Here is a 22096-nt window from a genome sequence, read left to right on the forward strand (position 1 = left end):
CATAAAAATGGTAGTTAAAGCCGTGATTGTGGATGAAGTTGCAGGAGCGAGTATGTAAAGGGCTAAGGACCAAGCCTTGGTATGGCGTCTGCTTGTATTAGGTTATATAAGCATGTTTTGTTTTAGATCAGTTTAAACTGGATGTTCAGTTTATTCAGTACTGTTGTTTTAGGGTGCTAAACCTATTTGTATTTTACTTGAATGTGTGATAAAAAGATATTAAATAACAGCAGATTACTGGTTCTCTGGGGGTGCACTGGAGGTATAGAAATCCTCAGCATAAAGTTTGACACAAAACCCAGAGCCTTTTGAGCTTTTTAAAATTTAGTATTTAGGGGAACATTCTGATGAGATTGTAACCTTTATGAGAGTAGAAAGAGACTAATTTCAGTCCCTTCCCTTTCACATGACCAAACACTGCATCAGGTAGGCCTGCTTGTAACAAGGACACTACTGACAGCCTGCGTCCATAAAGGGATATCAGGGGTACAAATAAGGGATAAGGGAAGTACTAAATTGACAGATATTTCACACTGAAGAGAAATAACAAGACTGGAGTGTTTCACTTGTACCTCAGCAAAGGTCTTCTTTTACTGTTTCATTATCTAGAAGTTAAACTAATTTCAGTACAGTAGTTGGAAGAAGCGGAGAGTAATATAGACTGAGAATCTTTTACCATTCATTTCTTGTAGAAAATGTAAGTATCGAACTGCTCTTTTTCTTGCCAAATAGTCTAATCTGTCTTCAGCTAAATAGTCTAATCTGTCTTCAGCTATTTTAACGGTTTATCCTGAGTATTCTAAGTACAAAAGCAAAGTGCATTTGTCTTTTTTATGTTTTTGCTTTCATGAAATTTAATTTTTTTTTTTTTAATGAAATAACCTGTCTCAAACCAGAACAGTTTGTGGACGTTAAATAACTGGTGTAATTTCACTGGCTCATTTATTCAACAAATATTTACTGTTTACTTGTATGTGTTAGGCACAATTCTGGATTTGGGGTAAACAAAGCAAAAAATTCCTACCTTTGTGGGCCTTATATTCTGGGAAGAAGAGACAGATAATGAATAAAACAATAAGTAAATTCAGTAGTCTATGAGGAAGCAGGTGCTATCCAGGAAAATATAGCAGAGCCGGGGAATACAGTAGGATTGAGGGGAGAGGGAAGAGATTCCATACTTTTGTAACATTTTATCATGAAAAATTTCAAACATACAGTGAGGTTTCAAGAATTTTATAGTGACCACCCATATTCCCAGTAGCTGGATTCCACCATTAACATTTTACTCTACTCGCTATCTCTCCGTCTGTCAGTCCTTCTTATCTTTTAAGGCATTTTGAAGTCAATTACAGGCATCAGTGCACGTGTCCCTAAATATTTCAGCATACATATCATTCATTAGAGTTCAGTATTTATTGACTTTTTTTTTCTTTTGAGGTAAAATTTACATGAAAAGAAATTCACAAATACTTAGTGTATGTTAGCTGGATTGTAACAAATTCTCATGGTTGTATAACCCAACCCCCATGAAGACATGGAGCCTTACCATCATCACAGAAAGCTCTTTCATTCCCTTCCCCATTGAATCCTTGCCTCCACGCGTCAGAAGCAGTTACTAGGTTTTTTGTTTTTGTTTTCTTCGTACCAAAGATTAATTTTGCTTGTTTTTAAACATCACATAAATGGACTAAGAGTATGGAGTCTTGTGCAAAGCTATTTCCCTTCACCCTAGTGTTTTTGAAACTTACTCGAGTTGTGGGTATGTGGTTTATTCCTCTTTGTTGCTGGGTGGTCCTCTGTTGTGTTACTAAACCACAGTTTGTGCACCAGTCCTCCTGAGGATGGATATACTTGGGCTGTTTCCATTTTGAGGCTATTGTGAATAAAACCCATGAAATTCTGATTCAGGTCTTTTTGTGGTCTTGTTTTCATTTCTCCTGGGTGAATACCTCGGAGTGGGATGGCTGAGCCATGTGGAATGTGTGTGTTTTGTTTCATGAGATCTGGTGCCCCTTTTTCTCACTGATCATGTGTGCAGTTGAAGTTGTTCCTCATCCTTATGATTGTACTATGTTGTCAGCCTTTTCGGTTATAGCCATTCTGGAGGGTGCAGAGTGGGAGAGCTGGTAAAGAATTGTCTACAAAGGGGACTTTTGAATCAGGAGTTGAAATTGAGGAAGCAAGCCAATTTCTTATAAGTTTGACAAAGAGTAAGGAATCCAGTTTGACGAGAGCAGAGTGAGTGAAGAGGAGCATAATGCCCGAGAGCAGCAAGGAAAGGGGAATGCCAATCCTACTGGACCTTGTAAGCAGTTTTAAGACCTTTGACTCTTTTTCTGAGTGAGGATGGGGAATAATTGGACTATTTTGATGTAAATATGGCATGGCCTGACTTACCTATTTTTAACTATTAGTTTGTTTATTCCCATGAAGACAGACGAAAGTAGAAGAGAAATCAGTCAGGAGGCTGTAATGAGCCAGGCAGGAACTGGGTGTTTGGATGCAGGACCTGGGAGCCCCTGCTGGAGCCCTAGGCATTGCTGGCTGGTTCTTCAAAATGTCACTAGGAGACAGGAGAGAAAGTGATTCAGCTCTCCGGTAGCAAAAAGGCCTGGCTCTCCATGCATAAATAATCAGGGGTTTAAACTTCTTAAGTGGCTTCTTAAAAATGAGTCATCACTTATTTCCCCATAAGGAGTCTTACACAATACTGTTGTTTTTAATAAGCTATTTTTAATTCAGGAATCTAAAAGGTATAAATGTGGTCTTAATTGTTATGGCTAACTGTTAAAGCCATTATTTGCTTAAATAAATAATGAATATAATTAAATCTTTGCATAGGAATTTGCACAGTATAACCTTGAATAATTGTTTCTGGCTTGGTAATATTTATTAGAACTTCCTATAGAGCAGATAGAAGTACCTTTTCCAATTTAGACTTATCTTCATTTTTCTGTAATATTTTATAAAATATGAGTGCCTGCAGTAAAGCAAAATATAGTTCTAGATGCTAAGTAAATTACAAAGATAATTTAGTTCTCATTCTTTAAAGAATTGAGGCCCCCAATACTACAAGAGAATACATCTTTTAAAGGAAAAAATGTAAAGATTGTTAGACTAGCATCTATCTAAGCAGCTCACGTTTTGGACATCAGTGTGTAAATGAATAAATGATTACAGCACAATTTCTTAGGTAGAGAGTGTAGTACTCCGGGAGGCAGAAGAAAGGTCCTTTTAAACCAGGTTTTGAAGAACAAGAGGAAATTTGAGGGGCATGGGGTGAAACCTGGTGAATGGTGGTCCATCCCGGTGAACAAAGCACAGAACGGATGTTGCAGACACACTATAGTGCTTCCCTTCCGGTGGATCTTATCTGCGATAGCCACTGTCACTCTCAGCTGACTCAATGAAAATGGTATTTCTGATGCCTCAAATATGTGATATGCCTGTACTGCCAATGCATTTATCAAAAGACTATTAAAAGCCACCTGAAAAGGCAAAAATCTTCTAGGGGTAAGCAAAAATAACGAAGTAAAAGAAAAAAACATTAATTGTTAGAGGGGAAAGATGGATAAGAAAAAATATATATATTACATATTACAAATAAATAAAAAATAAGTAGCAGAGTGACCTGCTGGACTTGGGAGGAAGTCCCACACTCTTCCAATGCCCTCGGTGAGCAGAGGTAACAAAAGTGGATATTTGGAGCCCACGATTGCAGGGTTCATGGAGACACAAAGATTATTTTTCAGTCTTTTCTGATCCTCCTTTTCATTGTTCACATTGCTATAGATAGAAAATGTTATCTATAATTACTTGCAGTGTGAGAAACTTTTAAAGTAGCACGCTTAATCATAAGTTACAATTCATCTGATTCCATTTTATATAAGATTGAATATTAAAAAGTTCTTAGATTATTTAATTGTATTTACTTTTTTCCCTGTAATATCAGATTTGAGAGGCGTGCCGCTGTTATTTCATGAAAAATTGCAATTGTTCTTGGTGCTTTGGTGATTAACTCTGAAACTGAGCCTAATATGTAAAATATTCTTTAATATAAAGAAACTTTGTGTTAAAGTTTCAGGCACCTCCTAAGGTGCCAGACTAGTAAATGGTCTTCAAACACAGCTATTTCCTTTTCTTAAAACGATCTCTTAACTCCTGTTCTTACAGATTTTGGCTTACATGTCACTTTTCGCTAGTGAAAATGATACTCAGCTTGAAATCCCTTTCTTATTTATATTTCCCATAACTCACTGTACTTTTCCTTCATAGCACTTATAACACTTTGCAGTTTTTCCTAGGACTGTTTTATGACTGTCTGTCATCCCTACTACAATGTCGGGAACCATGTCTGTTTTATTTACCACTGTGTTCTCAGGCCAAGCACACAGTTGGCACTTAGTAAGTACACACTAAATTAATGAGCAGACTCCAGCCCTGCTGTTCTGCTCTGCATTTCTAGTTGTTGTCCTGAACCAGCATTTCCCACTCTGTACTATAGAAGCTCTTCATGAACTATTAATAGATTCTGAAACAATGATTCTGTGGTCGTAAATTTGGTACGACTGAACCCTCCCTCATGAGCAACCAGTTTACGTTAGCGTGTTTAAAACTTTCATTCCTAGAGTTTAAAAATCCAGTGTTCTGTCTCTCTCTCTTTTTTAAATTGTCAGACTCTTTATTAGACTACCTGTTGATAATCTGAAATTAAGTATTCCAGTGAACACAGTTGGGACAGGCTGGCTTACTCAGTGCTGCAGGTAGATGTATTTAAAAGTTTCATTTGATAGATACTATCTTCTGGGAACATCTGACTTTTTATATAATTGTAATTTAGGATAGGATCATCTTAGATATTTAGTAAGAGCATTCAATTTGTAATTATTGGATTCACAGCTCATCTTATTCTAATTTATCTCGTGTGCTGCTTGACTTCACTATTTTAATACATCTTCCTACTCAAAGCAAAAATCTCATTTTAACTTAAAATTGAAGTGTTACTTTAATATAATTTAGTGTTTTTTTCCCCCTTAGAAATAAGTATATATAGTTTGGGGTTGTAAGAATAACTTTCTTTGCCTGCAAGTATAATTTTTACTCTTGAACTAAACTTGACTTAAATGGGAAGGGTTTTGCTGAACTAAATAAACTGTATCTTTTAGAAATTACGTTTGTTTTAGAAAACCATGTAGTGAGATGTACTCAATTTTTTTGTGTGTGTCAAAAAGAACTAAAACAGAATTTTAGAAAATAAGGAAAATAAAATTATAGAAGTGTTTCAAAATTGTATCACCTGGAGGTGATCTGTTAACTGGTGTACATACTTTGAAATTTGACGGGAATGTGTGCATGCTTGCACCTTTGTGCTCTTTGTGTTTATGTATATTCACAGATACCTACATACATATTCATTTATCCAGTACATATTTAAGCGCCGTGCATTGTGCCTGGCACTATTTTGGGGTGGCTGTTCAGCAGTGAACAAAATAGACAAAAATCCCTGCCCTCATGATGATTAGTTTGGGATGGGAAGGAAGTGGTGACACCAGCAAACAAGCCAAATATGTGACATCAGAGGACAGTAAAGGCCGCGGAAGACACAGCAGGTAGACGGATAAAAGAGTGTAGAGAGGATTGTGCTCAGCTACTTGGAAACTTTTTACTATAGTTGTGTACATTCAATTATGTCTTTTTCTTTTAAAAAAGATTAAAGACAAATATCCTGAACATACAATTTTCAGATCTCTTTTTACTTAATAAGTTGATGGATTTTTCCATCTCATTAAATATTACTCTCAAAGCTAGTGGAGGTGATGGAATTCCAGTTGAGCTCTTTAAATTCCTAAAAGATGATGCTGTGAAAGTGCTGGACTCAATATGCCAGCAAATTTGGGAAATTCAGCAGTGGCCACAGGACTGGAAAAGGTCAGTTTTCATTCCAATCCCAAAGAAAGGCAATGCCAAAGAATGCTCAAACGATAGCACAATTGTACTCATCTCACATGCTAGTACAGTAATGCTCAAAATTCTTAAAACCAGGCTTCAACAGTACATGAACCCTGAACTTCCAGGTATTCAAGCTGGATTTAGAAAAGGCAGAGGAACCAGAGACCAAATCCACTGGATCATCAAAAAAGCAAGAGAGTTCCAGAAAAACATCTATTTCTGCTTTATTGACTATGCCGAAGCCTTTGACTGTGTGGATCACAATAAACTGTGGAAAATACTTAAAGAGATGGGAATACCAGACCACCTGACCTGCTTCTTGAGAAATCTGTACGCAGGTCAGGAAGCAACAGTTAGAACTGGACATGAAACAACACACTGGTTCCAAATAGGAAAAGGAATATTGTCACCCTGCTTATTATCTTACATGCAGAGTACATCATGAGACATGCTGAGCTTAATGAAGCACAAGCTGGAATCAAGATTGCCGGGAGAAATATCAATAACCTCAGATATGCAGATGACACCATCCTTATGGCAGAAAGCTAAGAACTAAAGAGCCTCCTGATGAAAGTGAAAGAGGAGAGTGAAAAAGTTGGCTTAAAACTCAACATTCTGAAAACCAAGATCATGGTATCCAGTCCCATCACTTCATGGCAAATAGATGGGAAAACAGTGGAAACAGTGTCAGACTTTATTTTTGGGGGGCTCCAAAATGACTGCAGATGGTGACTGCAGCCATGAAATTAAAAGACGCTTACTCCTTGGAAGAAAAGTTATGACCAACCTAGACAGCACATTAAAAAGCAGAGACATTACTTTGCCAACAAAGGTCTGTCTAGTCAAGGCTATGGTTTTTCCAGTGGTCATGTATGGATGCGAGAGTTGGACTGTGAAGAAAGCTGAGCGCCGAAGAATTGATGCTTTTGGACTGTGGTGTTGAAGAAGACTCTTGAGAGTCCCTTGGACTGCAAGGAGATCCAACCAGTCCATTCTGAAGGAGATCAGCCCTGGGATTTCTTTGGAAGGAATGATGCTAAAGCTGAAACTCCAGTACTTTGGCCACCTCATGCGAAGAGTTGATTCATTGGAAAAGACTCTGATGCTGGGAGGGATTGGGGGCAGGAGGAGAAGGGGACAACAGAGGATGAGATGGCTGGAAGACATCACTGACTCGATGGACATGAGTCTGAGTGAACTCCAGGAGTTGGTGATGGACAGGGAGGCCTGGCGTGCTGCAATCCATGGGGTCTCAGAGTTGGACACGACTGAGCGACTGAACTGAACTGAACTGAAAACCCTTCAGACACTATTGCTCTTAGTACAAGGATAAATTCTTAACATGCCCATGACTCTGCATGATTTGATGCTGACCACCCTGTGTGCCCCTCACCACACTCTGGCCACACTGGCACCTGTGTGTGGCCCCCTTCAATCCTCAAGTCCTTGTACATACACAGGGTGATAGTAAATAGGAAAGTTTAAAGTTATAGTTACATCCCAGTTATTGAGGTTTTTCAGGCTTAGAAAACCATAATCTATTTGTTGTATATTACACATACCTTGAGTCTTTATGAAGTTCCTTATGAGGAAGATCTCCAGGGGATCTTCACATCCCAGGGATCAGACCCAGGTCTTCCGCATTGCAGGTGGATTCTTTACCACTTGAGCCACCAGGGAAGCATGAGGAAATTGTGTCAAATATTTTATGAAACAAAAACCATGTGTAAGTTTTTTTAAAAGCAGTAAGTATTTACTATAATATTGAGAAACAAAAATTTGATTTCACAATTATAGAAAAATGGATATGAACATCAGGAGAAGTCTTTCTACAGAAAGCTGTTAACACTAGGGAGAATATAAATATTAACAAGCATATGGGAAACTCTTCAACTTCTCTAGTAGTGAAAGGTACATTAGTGTGTCTCAGGCATTTATCTTGACCACAGTCCCCTATGATAGATACACCGTGTACACTTAGAGGTAATAAAACTTGCTGGTATAACTATCTTGTCCCAAGCCCCAACATCCTAGAGCTGGTAGACCGTGGAGCCGACATACAAGTCCAGAGCACTCCTGATACAAATCCTGTTCTTCACCACCACACTGCAAAACATCGGAAGGCCTTAGTGGTCCCGTCTCATGCTGAGAAAGTAAATGTCATTGTGGTTCATCTAGAAAAATAAATAGCCTGGAAATTTTTGACAAAGAATTGCGAGGAGTGAATTTAGTGTTTAAAAAGCACTAGTAATAAATAGTCTGAGGCTGCGCTTTTAAAAAACACGTTAAATAGTGACATAGGAGGCATTTGAATAGAATAAGGAGGAAGAGCTTGGAAATACTCTCAAATGCAAGAGGAAGTTATAAAGGGACATTTTTAGTCATTAAGGGAAATAGATGATTTTATGCTAGACATTAGGATAGTGGCTTGCTCTCTCTCCTTACACACAAAAAATAGGTCAACTATCTCTCGCATGTTCACCTACACAGAGACGCGCTAACTGATTAAGAACAAAGTGCAAATTAAGAGTAACGCGCCTTGCTCCCTCACTCCCTCCTTGAGTTTGGTGTAAGTAGAGGGGGCACGGGTCACAAAATTGTTCTTGCCGTGAGAGGGTATCTGAGAGGGGAAGGGCACGCCTGTGGCCAGCTCCCCACCTGCGTCTCAGGCTTCCAGGGCCAGTGCACTGGGACCACAGCCTGTTCCCAGTCCCCCCTCTTGCCCCCTGCACACTGCTTCCACCAGCTCCCAAGAGCCACAAGAATCAGAGATCAAATGCATTATAAAAAGGAAGGGTTTTGTTTACATACCAGTGTTTGCAACTGTACGATTTATACCTGTTATTAAGGATAACAGAGTCATCAAGGAAAAGGTTAATAAATTTGACTAGTGAAACTTTCTTACAAGGAAAAGAATTAAAACGACCAGTCAAACTTCAGGTAAATATTTGTCAGTTTTATTACGCAGGGGCTAATTTCCTTAATATTGAAAAGGAAAATAATCCACCTATTTAAACATCAATGAGAAAAGGGAAAGCAGGCCTTGTGAAAGTGAGCAAATGGCAACACTTAAGGGAAGAAAAACTCACTGTAAAGAAATTAACCTAAAATAACAAGATGGGTGATTTTAAAATTGAAGAGAGATGTTAAGGATTCCTACACAGAGTGGTCAGAATAGGTGTTGTCACCTCATGTACCCTCTGAGCACTTGCATCTCTCCTTGTCCTACAGAGGCTCTCATGGGGCCACATAGGTATCTCCTATATATCATAGTACAGGGTTGGGTTTTGCAGCATTCAGGGAGAAGGATAGACATTTAGGTGGTTTCCAGGTTTGGTTTTGTTTTTTTCTCTTATCTATTAGTGTCTGGTTAAGTAACTAATGGAGTGTGTATTCCACATCCACAGAGTGAAATGCACTTCTGCTGTTGCACAAATTGTAGTAAAAGTATCAGTATGGAAAAATCTCCAGGATATGTCAAGGGGATATGTCAGGGGATGTCAGGTCGCTCAGAAAACTCCTAGCTGTGAATTGAAATCTACGTATACATAAAATTACCAGAGGCTACTGATGGAGACGGACATTTTTTGTCTTCATACTGTTGGAATGTTTTTCATCCCTGAACTGGTATATAAATATTTTAAAAACTAGTATTTTTAAAACTAGTTTTAATTTAATGAAATGTTTACCAAAATTCAGTGATGATAGGGGTGGGTGAGAACAGGTACTTTTATGGCAGCTGGTAAAAAAATCTTCCTGTGTGGCAACTCAACCGAAGCTCATTTTGAGCACCTGTCAGGCGCCAGGCATTATACTGAACATCTAATGCACATTTATATTACTTAAATCTTCCCAACCAACCCTGTAAGATTTGATTTTTCTTTTACTGGAGGAAACAGATTTAGAGGAATGAAGTGTCTTGCCAGGAGTCACAGACCCTGCAGCCTGTGCTTTCAGTCCCTGTACTTTTCTACTGTCCAGAAAGGGCTCTGGAAATTCATAAGAAAGGGTATTCCTTGGGACAGAAGACCAGGTTTGAATCTGTGTCAGTTTCATCAACTAAAAATGGGGAAAATAATCTGTACCCTTCTTCTGAAGCACTGTATGAATAAGTGATTATAATCCATAAAATATTTTTTATACATAGCCTGCTTTCTTCATACAATAAGTTCAAATGTTTTACCCCTTAAAAAAAAAAAAATTTATATGCAAAGTGCAAACTTTAAGTAACAGCTTTGGTCAGCCTTTTTTTTAATCTTATATAATTTAATCCTCAGTTTCAGTGTAGTGCCTTTTCTTAAATTGAAATACACAGTGTATCTAACCAGATCTTCTTGTTTATACTCAAAATCTTTTCACCACGGCTATATTGTTAGCATCCTTACAAGGCTACTAAAAATCCCTCTACTTTAAAAATAAATGAACAAGAAACTTCTTCATAAGGCTGTATGTTCTGATTGCTCGTTTTTTAATGTGTAAATGTACCTGTTTCTCCCTCTTTCTAGGAACACCATCTTCAGCGGGCTATTTCAGCACAGCAGGTGTATGGCGAGAAGAGGGATAACATGGTTATACCAGTCCCAGAAGCAGAAAGTAACATCGCTTACTATGAGTCTATATATCCTGGGGAATTCAAGATGCCAAAGCAGCTCATTCACATACAGCGTAAGTGATTACTCTCTTGATGACTGTATCTTGTACTGTGTTCTTACGTATCTCAACAGATTTTTATGTTTATCTGTTGGGGGCCCCTTCATTGACCAGCATCAGCTTGAGAGTTATCAGAGCCATTTTCACCTTTTACACTTGTGCTTGAGATTCCTGCCTGATAAGAAAGAACACAATTTCAGCCTAGATTTTTATTTTAGCTTCATCTCAACATGGCATCTTCTGCTACTGTAGATGAGTAGGATAAAGAATATACCTTTAGATGTAGAAATCATTTTCTTACTGTTCAGAAATAGTAATACTAATTGCCTTAAAGAATTTCTTAGTAGAAGTCAGAAGTCAACAAACCTTTTCTGTAAAGGGTCAGATTATGTTTTAAACTTTGTGGGTCATTCAGTCTCCATCACAACTATTTTACTCTGCAGTTACAGACAAAAGCAACAATAGACAGTACATAAACAAATGGGCATGGCTGTGTTCCAGTAAAACTCTCTTGACAAAAACATGTGTCAGTCCAGTATTGGCCCACAGGCCATAGCTTGCCAGCCCCATCTGTGTTTCTGTTTTTTTCTTTCTTGGCCAAGCCCCACAAGTTCATGAGATATTAGTTCCCTGACCAGGACCAAACCTGAGCCCTTGGCAGTGAAAGCATGGAGTCCATTGGGCCCCCAGGGAATTCTCATGATTTTTTTTTTTTTTTTAATTTAGTGTTTTAGTTGGTAACTTGTGTCACTTGGTACTGATAGAGGTCTTCAGTGGAAATGACCCTTTGATAGCTTAATCACATTTGATGATGAACTGCTGAGAGCTTGTAAACTTAGGTGAATTTATTTTGTTCATTTGGTCCCCATGTTGTGGACCACTAAATGTGTAATTGCAGGGTTGCTAAGGAAAAGGTGTTAACAGCTTTCATTTTTGTCTTGTCTTTATGATCAAGAGCTTTTTCCAGGGGCCTGTCTAAACTTTTTTCAGAACAGTATAAATCTGTTTTGTTTTTATTGTTCTCTCTGTGGACATAGAGCAGCCAGCTTTACCTAGTTTCTTGCTTATTAACTACTTTTCTAACTCATTTATCATTTTCTCCATATGGTCTAATCTTTGTCCTGGGTTCTAAGCATTTTTTAAAAATTATTTCTTACATAATGAAAACCACAAGTAAACATGCCCATATTGACTCTTACCAGTTCTGTGTTAGCATTTGATGTTTTTAACTTGTGATGTTTTTTCACCTTTACCTACAGCTTGTACTTGTTAGGAAAAAAATTTTTTCTTTAGAAAAAAAATTTTTTCCAGTTTATTAAAGGTTACTTTGAAGTAAACCAAAAAACTGGCGTGTGTTTTTCTTGCCTACTCGTGTTTAATTACATATAAAACACAGACATTCTAAACAAAGTTTACCAGTAATAGGACCTAAAACTTTAATTCTCTGGAAAGTCATGTCAGTGTGAAATTCCAGAATGGATCCTTGCTGTATATGTTAACCAGGACCACACTGCATTCCACAGCCACTGGCTGTATTATTTCATGAATATATGCTATCAGGTTAAAGCAGGGTGGAGCAAGATAAAATTACATTATTCAATTTACATTATCATTACTATCAGAAAAAAAGCTTCGAATGCTTGTTTTACAAATAGGTACTTTTCTACTGATGACCAGAATTCACAAATTTCATTTTATTGGTAGCTGTGGGTTAAATTGTGGTCAGAAAAGTCAGGGTACTATATTTAACAAGGCATTGACTCTGCTGACATTGTAATCAAATAACAGTAATAAAATGGAAGCAGAATTGTAAATTATTTGGGGAAAAAACGTTTTTCATCAGTACAAACTTAGAAAGACATATTACATTGGAAAGTTTATGAACACTGTCAGCCAAATGAGTGTTAGCTGACTTTGAGTTTCTTTTAACATTCTTGCATGACTATAGATTCACAGAATATGTAAAGCCTTGTATATTCACCACCACAATTATACTCAGTTATACCATCACCACAAGACTCTACCTTATTGCTCCTTTAAATGCACTCCTAGCCTCTGGCAACCACTCATCTGTTGTCCATCTTTGTAATTCTGTTTGTTGATGAAGGTAACGTGAATGGAATTACGAATGTATATCCTTTTGAGACTGACTCTATCCTCTTAGCATAGCCTCCTTGACGTTCATTCAGGCTGTTGCATGTATCAGTAGTTCGTTCCTTTCTCTTCCTGAGCAGTCTTCCATAACATGCACTGCAGCAGGTTGCATTGCTCACTCACTGAGAGAGTGAGTCGTTTCCAGATTTTGACTACTTCAAATAAAGCTGCTGTGAACGTTCATGTACAAATTTTTGAGTGAACATAAATCTTTACTTATCTGGGTTAAATGCCTATAAGTGTAGTTGCTGGGTCATCCAGTTTTAGTTTGACAAGAGTGTCTCCTCTATCTCAGAAGGCTATACCTGTTTGCAGTATCATCAGCTGTGTATGTGGGATCCAGTTTCTCCTTTATCCTTGTCAGCATTTGAGGTTATCACTTTTTAATTTTAGCCATTCTAGTAGGTATACAGTGATGTCTCACTGTACTTTAAATTTGTGTTTCTCTAAATGACTAATATGTTAAACATCTTTTCATGTGTTTTATGCCATCTACATATCCTTTTTGGTGAAGATTGTGCGTGTCTTACTTATTTTCTAATTAGAGTATTTTAGTGTTAAGTTTTGAGTATTTTGTTTATATATTGTAGACACAAGTCCTTGTCATATGTGATTTGGAAATATTTTTTCCCGGTATATAAATTGTCTTTTCCTTCTCTTAACAGTTTTCCACAGAGTAGAAGTTTTTAATTTTGGTTAGATCCATTTAGTATCAACTCCAAGAATAGTCTTTGTTTTGCCCAGGGTCCAAAGATGGTTTCCTATGACCTGTTCTAGGAGTTTCATAGTTCTGCATTTAAGTGTGTGATCTATTTTGACTGTGAGGTTTAGGTCCCCGCTCTGGGCATCTAACTGCTCCAACACTGTTTATTGAAAAAGTGATTCCTCCTCTATTGATTGTTTTTGTTTCTTCAACAAAAATCAACTATGCATATTGATGTGGCTCTATTTGTGGGTTCTGTATTCTGCTCCACTGATCCCTGTGTTTATCCCAAGATAGTACCACTGTCTCGATTACTGCAGCTATATGATAATCCTTAACATTGGGGAAATGCTTCCTCCTTTTTTTATTTTTTTTCAAGATTGTGTTGGGTATTCTAAGGCTTTTCCCTGTAAATATTTCCCTAAAAATGCCACTAGAATAAGTGTGTCTGCGAAGAAACTTGCTGTGATTTTGATAGGAATTGCATTTAAATCTTTAGATCATTGTAGGGAGAACTGACATCTTTTCTTTCTGTGTTGAGTCTTCTAGTCCATGACCACAATATGACTCTCCAGGTATTTAGGCCTTTGATTTCTTTAGTTGACACTTTATAATTTTCATCATGAAGATCCATGGTGTTTTAGTACTTTTTTTTTTTTATACCTGTTTTCTTTGACACAATTGAAAATGGTATTGTACTTTTGATTTTTGTTTCCATCTGTTTATTGTCAGTATGCAGAAATGCAGTTCAGTTGTATGCTGAGCATGTGTCCTGTGGCCTTAACTGAAATTGCATGTTAGTTCTAGAAGATGTTTGCAGGTTCTTTGGGATTTTCTAAATGGAGAAAAATCATGTCGTCTGCAAACAGAAATGGTTTTGCTTTCCCTTTCCAACCTGTATGTTATTAATTTCTCTTTCTTGTCTTAGTATAATGGTTAGAACTTGAATACAGTGTTGAGAGCAGACATTCTTGCCTTGTTCCTGATCTTAAGGGAAAAAATTTAGTCTTTCACCGTTAAGCATTATGTCACCTGAAGGGGGTTTTTTGTAGTTGCTTGTAAGAGTTTGAGAAAGTTCTCTGTTCCTAGTGTATTGGAAGTTTTTATCCTGACTATTGAATTTGTCAGCTGCTTTTTCTGCATCAGTTAATAAGGTCATGTGATTTTTCCCTCCTTCTTTATTCTCTGATGTGATGGGTTTCCTTGGTTGGTTGTCAAATATTGAACCAGCCTTGCATACCTAGAATAAATCACATTTGGCTGTGGGGGGTGTGTGTGTGTGTGTGTTTTCCATACATTGTTGGGTGGGATTTTATTGAGAAGTTTTCTGTCTAAATTCGTGAAAGATATTGTTAATCTTTTTGTGAATGTGTGCTCTGTCTTGTCAGGTTTTGGTATCAGAGTAATATTGGCCTCATAAAACAAGTTAGGTAGTGTTTCCTCTTATTTTCTGGAAGAGATTGTATAAAAGTGATGTTAATTTTTAAAAAATTGGTATTGACTTTTATATTACAATACACAAAAAAAGGCTAGTTATATTACAAATTTCTGCAAAGTTGCAATTGAACATTGAATGCCAGGTAGTCTTAATACATTGCTTATGAAGGGTACATTGTATCAAATTATGTATATAGACTGGTTCATTTCAATTCTTATAATTTCTGTTTTATAAAACTTTTAAGCTAATGTTTACACAGACTATTCCTTGGAGTTTTCAAGATGATAGTATTGCCTTAAAAAGTAGTGATTAGAAACATTTGAGAATGATTACATGTTATATTTCCCTCTCTACCCCAGAGTTACAATACATATTACTCTGTAGGCTCTGGGAACCTTGCAATTAAAAAGGAAAGTTTATTTTAACTCAGCATTTTTCAGATGTATTCTTTACATGTATTCTGTTAACATTTCATTGAACATTTATTTGGAAAATCTCAATGTTATTCTTGTCTTTAATAGGTTTAGGAAAGAGATCATACTTTTCTCCCTTTTATCCTATCAGAGCAGTGAAGGAAGAAACCTGTTTTAAAACCATTATCCCCTGCTTTAGTTCCAAACTGTTAATAATTCCTCAGCTGTTTGAGAGTGTTGTTCAACTTCTCCTGGTCCAAGGGGTCTTAATGTTGTTTCTCTTTTAATTGGTGATCTGGAAGCTTCTAGATGTCCAAAATCACTGCAGATGGTGATTGCAGCCATGAAATGAAAAGACGCTTATTCCTTGGAAGGAAAGTTATGACCAACCTAGACAGCATATTAAAAAGCAGAGACATTACTTTGCCAACAAAGGTCCATCTAGTCAAGGCTATGGTTTTTCCAGTGGTAATGTATGGATGTGAGAGTTGGACTATAAAAAAAGCTGAGTGCCAAAGAATTGATGCTTTTGAACTGTGGTGTTGGAGAAGACTCTTGAGAGTCCCTTGGACTGCAAGGAGATCCAGCCAGTCTATCCTAAAGGAGATCAGTCCTGAATATTCCATTGGAAGGACTGATGCTGAAGCTGAAACTCTGATAATTTGGCCACCTGATGTGAAGAACTGACTCCTTGCAAAAGACCCTGATGCTGGGGAAGATTGAGGGCAGGAGGAGAAGGGGACGACAGAGGATGAAATGGTTAGATGGCATCACCGACTCAATGGACATGAGTTTGGGTGAACTCCGGGAGTTGGTAATAGAGAGGGAGGCCTGGCATGCTGCAGTCCATGGGGTTGCAAAGAGTCAGACACGACTAAGCGACTGAACTGAGATTGTACAACTAGGACTTCTCCTTTCCTATTCATACTGTAAGAAAGGACAAAACAGTTCTGACCTGAATAGGCAGGAACAAATCTCTCCTCCCTTCCCCTCAAATTTGAGTCTCAAGATTCTCTTGCTAATCCTCAAAGGAAATCTCTTTTAAAAGGCAGTCTTGTGTATTTGAATGTGTGTGTGTGTGTGTGTAAAGATACAGATCTGTGCATTTCTGGTTCTGTCCACTGGTAAAGCCAAGAAGCAAAAATATTCAGTAGCAATAAGCACATCTAACACCTAGTCCCTGGTCCGTAACCACTAAATAGGACCAAGAATATGTGGAAAGATGGCTGATCCCAGGGCTGGGGGAGGGTAAGTCAACATAAACCTGAACATCTTGTTATGCCAGAAATTAAGAATTCACAAAAATGGCAGAGGCATATCACAGAAGGACATCGGAGTTTCCGCTGGCTAGTTTGGGGACGTTTTAAGCAATGGAATAGTTGAGTACAGTAATGAATTGTGAACCATTGTAAAAGTAAAAATTCCTGAGTTCCATACTGGTAATAAACAGAGTGCTAAGTGGTGGAGTAGATCAGTCTCACGGTTTTACAGTAGAGAATGCCAGCCAAGAGCAGAATGGTGCTGTGTCGAAGAGAATGGTGGAGTAAAGGATGTTAGGAAGTTTGGAATGGACATGTACACACTGCTATATTTAAAATGGATAACCAACAAGATCCTGCTGTATAGCACAAAGGGCTCTGCTCGGTGTTTTATGGTGGCCTGGATGGGAGGGGAGTTCGGGGGAGAATGGTTGTATGTATATGTGTGGCTGAGTCCCTTTGCTGTCCACTTGAAACTATCACAACATCAGCTGTATATCCCAATACAAAATAAAAGTTTTTTAAAAAAATAATTCAAAGAAACCCAGAAAATCATTTTTGCAATTACACGATCAAGACTGACTCACATAAGAATCACCAATGTGTGTACCTAAGAGGAAATTTTGATGAGGAGCAGGGTATTTGCATGGTCTTAAGCTCTCCCCACAAACTGCTTATTAGTTACGAGATGGTGGAGGGGGGCATGGGCCAGAGATAACACAGTGGAATATTGGGCAGTTTCTTGACTGGTGACCAAAATTATCACCACTTATGAGAAACAGATGAACATTGTGTGCCTCTAGATGTGAGACCCTGGTAAGGACTGAGGAGTTGAGTGTTCAGTGTGACAGAAATAAATGAGATACAATCCCTCTGCTCAAGAAAATTGAACATACTTGAATGTTTAGCAAATAAGATTGTTAAGTATGTGTAACAGTAGTACAAAAGAAGAGGAGTGATCTAGGACAGGAATTGTTTAACCTTAGTGCCACAAGCTGTTTTAAGGACATTTGAATTTTCTGCTTGTAACTTATGTAAAATACTATATGTTTACACCATGTTTTTTTGGAGAGAGAGGGTTCATAACTTCTAAAAAAGATAAAATAGTTAGGAACCACTTATTGGGTAGGGGGCAGTCCAGAAAGGATTCCACAGGAGTTGATGTCAGGTTGGGTTTTGTAAAGATGAGTCGTTTGCCTGGTGGACCAGGCAGGAAAGAGCCAATGTAAAGGCCTAAAGACAGGGAAAGAGGAGCCTGCTGTTTGAAACAAACGGAATTTGATGTTGCTGGGTCATAATGTGCAGATGCAACTAGCAAGGCCCGCCAGAAAGGGCCTCATACAATTGCACGGTTGTGGGTTTGAAGGTGGTGGGAACTTAGGAGGAACTGTTGAATGAAGGAAAAGGTATGAGACAGATTTTGGTATCAAGCTTCTTAATATTTCACTTACATTATTATCAAACTAGTTTAATTTTGCAAAGTAATTGAACAACATTTGACAGTATTGTGTAAAGCAGTGGTTCTTGCCTTTTTTTTTTTCCCCCAAATCTTGACAAATTTTGAAAGGGAAATTTTCCTTGAAAGGAAAACTTCCCATTTCTCTCACTATGACAGTGATTCTCATGAGGGAACAAACCTCGACAGGAATGAGCTCACTGAGTGACAGCTGTTACCCTTATTGGCCGTGGCTAACACTTCAGCTTCAAATACCACCCCCGAGCTGTCAGTGAAGCGGTTCAATAATTTACAAAATAGGACTTAAGCATTCTAGAAACAATCTTACTTAAAAACCTTATCCTTCTATTATGGTATTAAATCCCATGAAATTGCTGATATTTTATCATTTTTGAGCTACAGAATTTTTGTTCAGTTCAACCCAGTGCATTTAACAATCTCTTTCTGTTTTTACTAGTGGGCTTCTAGTTTGCTTTGTGTGGGATGGGGTCACAGGTCACAGCCAGTCTTTTATCACTTTTAACAATAAAGATGGTCTTCTTTCTTAAACTTTAAATGCAGGAAGCTTAGATTGTTTTCTAGTCTGAAAACAAAATCTTTTTAAAAATCTTCCCTGTTTCCCTAGAGATAACCCAGATATCAGTGAGAGGTTTCTGTCTGTGTTTCCACGCGGTAAATGATCGCGTGTGGTTTCTTCTGTCAGCTTTTAGTTTGGATGCTGAGCAGCCCGATTATGATTTGGATTCTGAAGATGAAGTATTTGTGAATAAACTGAAGAAGAAAATGGACATCTGCCCATTGCAGTTTGAGGAGATGATTGACCGTCTAGAAAAAGGCAGTGGTCAGCAGGTACAGCTTCATTGTATATATAATGAATGAGTATATATATATATATATATATATATATAAGTATCTCTTTGTGTGAAAACAGTGTAAAGTTGGAAAGAGGGTAAGTGAGCAGGCTCTGGACAAGCTTGTATTCATATCTCTGTCCATTTCTAGCCTATATAACCTTCAGCAGAAGGTCTAAATTTCTATGTGTGTCTGTTTCCCAGTGTGTAAAATAAAGATGAAAAACATTACAGGATTGTTGTGAAAATTAAATACAATAATTTACATAAAGCGTCTAGCTTGTTATCTGACATGTACAAGGTACTCAGCATATTTGCTATTGTTAATACTATTATTCTGATGATTGTCATTTAAATTAGAAGTACTTTTGAACCTTTTCTTTGTATTATATGAAAATGACATAATGATTTTACATTTAGCCAGTCAGTCTGCAGGAAGCCAAACTACTGCTAAAAGAAGACGATGAATTAATTAGAGAAGTTTATGAGTACTGGATTAAAAAGAGAAAAAACTGTCGAGGTCCGTCTCTTATCCCATCAGTAAAACAAGAGAAGCGAGATGGTTCGAGCACAAATGATCCTTACGTGGCTTTTAGAAGACGAACTGAAAAAATGCAGACACGGAAAGTAAGGAAACCTGGGGAGATTTTTTTGTAATTTTTTTGATGTAAGAAAATTTATTTATAGTTATAAATGCCTCAGCATCAGAAACCTGTTTTGTATTTAGATAGACTTTCTACATTTTATAATGAAAAATATTAATTTAAAATGAATCTGCCTTTAAATTCATTACTGAGTTATTAATGATGTATCTTTATGTTGTTTCATTAAAAACCATATTCAAAATTGATTTCCCGGTGATCCATGTTCCCTTTCAGTGTCTTTAAATTCTAATCTCACCTTTCAAATATATATATACTCTTATATGTCACCAGCTATACTCAGAAATGCTTACTGACATTAAACAAGCAAATTCATACTTGCAGAATCGCAAAAATGATGAAGCCTCTTATGAAAAAATGCTTAAGCTGCGTCGAGACCTAAGCCGGGCTGTTACTATTCTAGAGATGATAAAAAGAAGAGAAAAGAGTAAAAGAGAGCTATTGCACTTAACACTGGAAATTATGGAAAAGAGGTAAAGTATGTTTTAATAGCATGAGAAGCACAGCACCATTAGAATTTTGTGTAGAGGTCATTTATTTCCTAAGAAGTTTTCTGTAACTCCAGAAATACATTCTTTTAATGATAGTTAGAGACTGCTGAAATATGTGGTGTTGATGTACTTTCTGTAATTTTACATGCCTTCCTCTCTCTAGTTTCACTTTTAAAGTGACTGGGTTCAGTAAAATTGTTATGCAGGATACTTCCATTTCAAAATCATTTTCTTTTAGACTTGAGTTAGTGCAGAGCCATGAGGGAGAGAACATTTGTCACTTCTAAAGTTTTTATTTTGTTTACTAAATGATACTGAATTTTTTCTTAACACATGCTGAGATTTTTTAACAGAAAAGTATAAAACAGGGATGGGGGAAAGGCCCGTATTCTTAATACCTAGATAATCCTTCAGTGTGGCTTCCCCGGTGGCTCAGCAGTAAAGAATCCACCTGCAGTGCAGGAGACGCGGGTTTGATCCCTGGGTTGGGAAGATCACGTGAAGGAGGGCATGGCATTCTACTCCAGAATTGTTGCCTGAAAAATCCCATGGACAGAGGAGCCTGGCAGGCTACAGTTCATGGAGTTGCAAAAGAGTTAGACACGACTGAGCGATGAAATACACACACACAATCCTTCAGCAGAAGCATGGTGAAAACTTCAGGCTACACTCCCCTGTTTCCAGGTCCCTATTCCCAAAGGAAATCACTATTCAATTTCTTATGATTCATTTCAGAAAAATTAGTTTTATGGCACAGGCAACTCAAACTAGCAGAAAGTTCCTCAGTACCATTTGAGGCATGGATTTCAACATCTCCACCAAATCTGCCACCAAAATTGCTATGTTAAAATTAAATCCCCCTCTCCCCCGCCATGGTTATCTATTAATGGTGGCATGATAAAGCCATAAGCCAAAAAGTAAAAGAAGCAGTAGGAATTATGTAATCTTTACTTTTAATAAATATTCATCAGGTAGTTTACCTGTAATCTTAAGTTTCATCAGGGTTTATAGTTAATATCTGAGTTAGTTATTAGTTGTCATGATGGTAAGTGCTTACAAGAACTAACTCTATACACCTTTTCATACCATTTCAGGTATAATTTGGGTGACTACAGTGGGGAGATCATGTCTGAGGTCATGGCTCAGAGGCAGCCAGTGAAGCCCACATACACCATCCCCCTCATCCCCATCGCCAACAGCAGTCAGTTCAAACACCAGGAGGCGATGGACGTGAAGGAATTTAAAGTTAATAAGGTGATCAGAATGTTTGTGATTTTTATCATTAGAATCAGAGTAAAAAGAAATTTGTTTATAAACCCTACCATGAAAGCCAGCTTTTGATTTAAGACTGGCCTATAGCAGTAGAAATTGTAAAGAGAGATACCTTATAGTTTCATTAACTTTTCTTTAAAAACCATAATGCCATAAACTTCATAAAGCTTGATATAAATACTTAGCATATTTACACAAACATTATACTCGCCATGATCTGTTTCTTCCTACCAAATACCACTTTTGCCTCTGATCTTCCTTGCCTATTGCCTCCACCTCAAATTCATATCTCTCCTCACCTCTGCCCTCACCTGCCATGTGTATTTCTAATGTGTAACTGTATTCATCACTCTTGCCTATGTATTTTATCCCTGAGTTGTTTCCTGCTTTAGTGCTTTCATATCTTTATCCTCTAAAACTGCTCACCATTTGCTTTCATTGTAGAGCTAGCAAGTCTTTACTACTCTTTATTTTTTAATACCTCAGTACTATGGATTTGTTTTCACTATGTTAACAGTTATCTGAAGTTTGCTTTGTGTATATGTTTTCAATATTACTTCCCCAGTATTGATTTGTTAATTCTTTAGGATGAAGACTAACTAAAAGTTCCTTTTAAAAAATTCCTAGAATTTTTTAGAAAGTTAAGAAAAAGATATAGAAGCCAGCAGTAAATACTAATTGTAGTTAAAGGATTTCAGGAGAACTTCTCTTCTTTTACTTTAATAGAAACAAAGTATTTTATGATCATGTTTAGGTTGTAGGAACATATTCATGTTTTCACAGAGAACGACCTCTAAG

The 22096-nt window shown here is 37.4% G+C and overlaps 1 protein-coding gene across 5 annotated transcripts in view; it reads left to right on the plus strand.

The window, feature by feature from the left end:
- EPC1 (enhancer of polycomb homolog 1) overlaps positions 1 to 22096 on the plus strand; it is a 97034-nt gene that overhangs the window by 59538 nt on the left and 15400 nt on the right. For all 5 annotated transcript variants that reach the window (XM_061436185.1, XM_061436184.1, XM_061436186.1 and 2 more), the window contains 5 exons: positions 10455 to 10614; positions 18726 to 18871; positions 19294 to 19500; positions 19860 to 20008; positions 21121 to 21280. In XM_061436185.1, coding sequence (XP_061292169.1) covers positions 10455 to 10614; positions 18726 to 18871; positions 19294 to 19500; positions 19860 to 20008; positions 21121 to 21280 — 822 coding nt within the window. The remainder of the gene's footprint in view (positions 1 to 10454; positions 10615 to 18725; positions 18872 to 19293; positions 19501 to 19859; positions 20009 to 21120; positions 21281 to 22096) is intronic.

The sequence above is a fragment of the Bos javanicus genome, chromosome 13 (genome assembly GCF_032452875.1).
Source record: "Bos javanicus breed banteng chromosome 13, ARS-OSU_banteng_1.0, whole genome shotgun sequence".
Classification (NCBI taxonomy): Eukaryota; Metazoa; Chordata; class Mammalia; order Artiodactyla; family Bovidae; genus Bos; species Bos javanicus.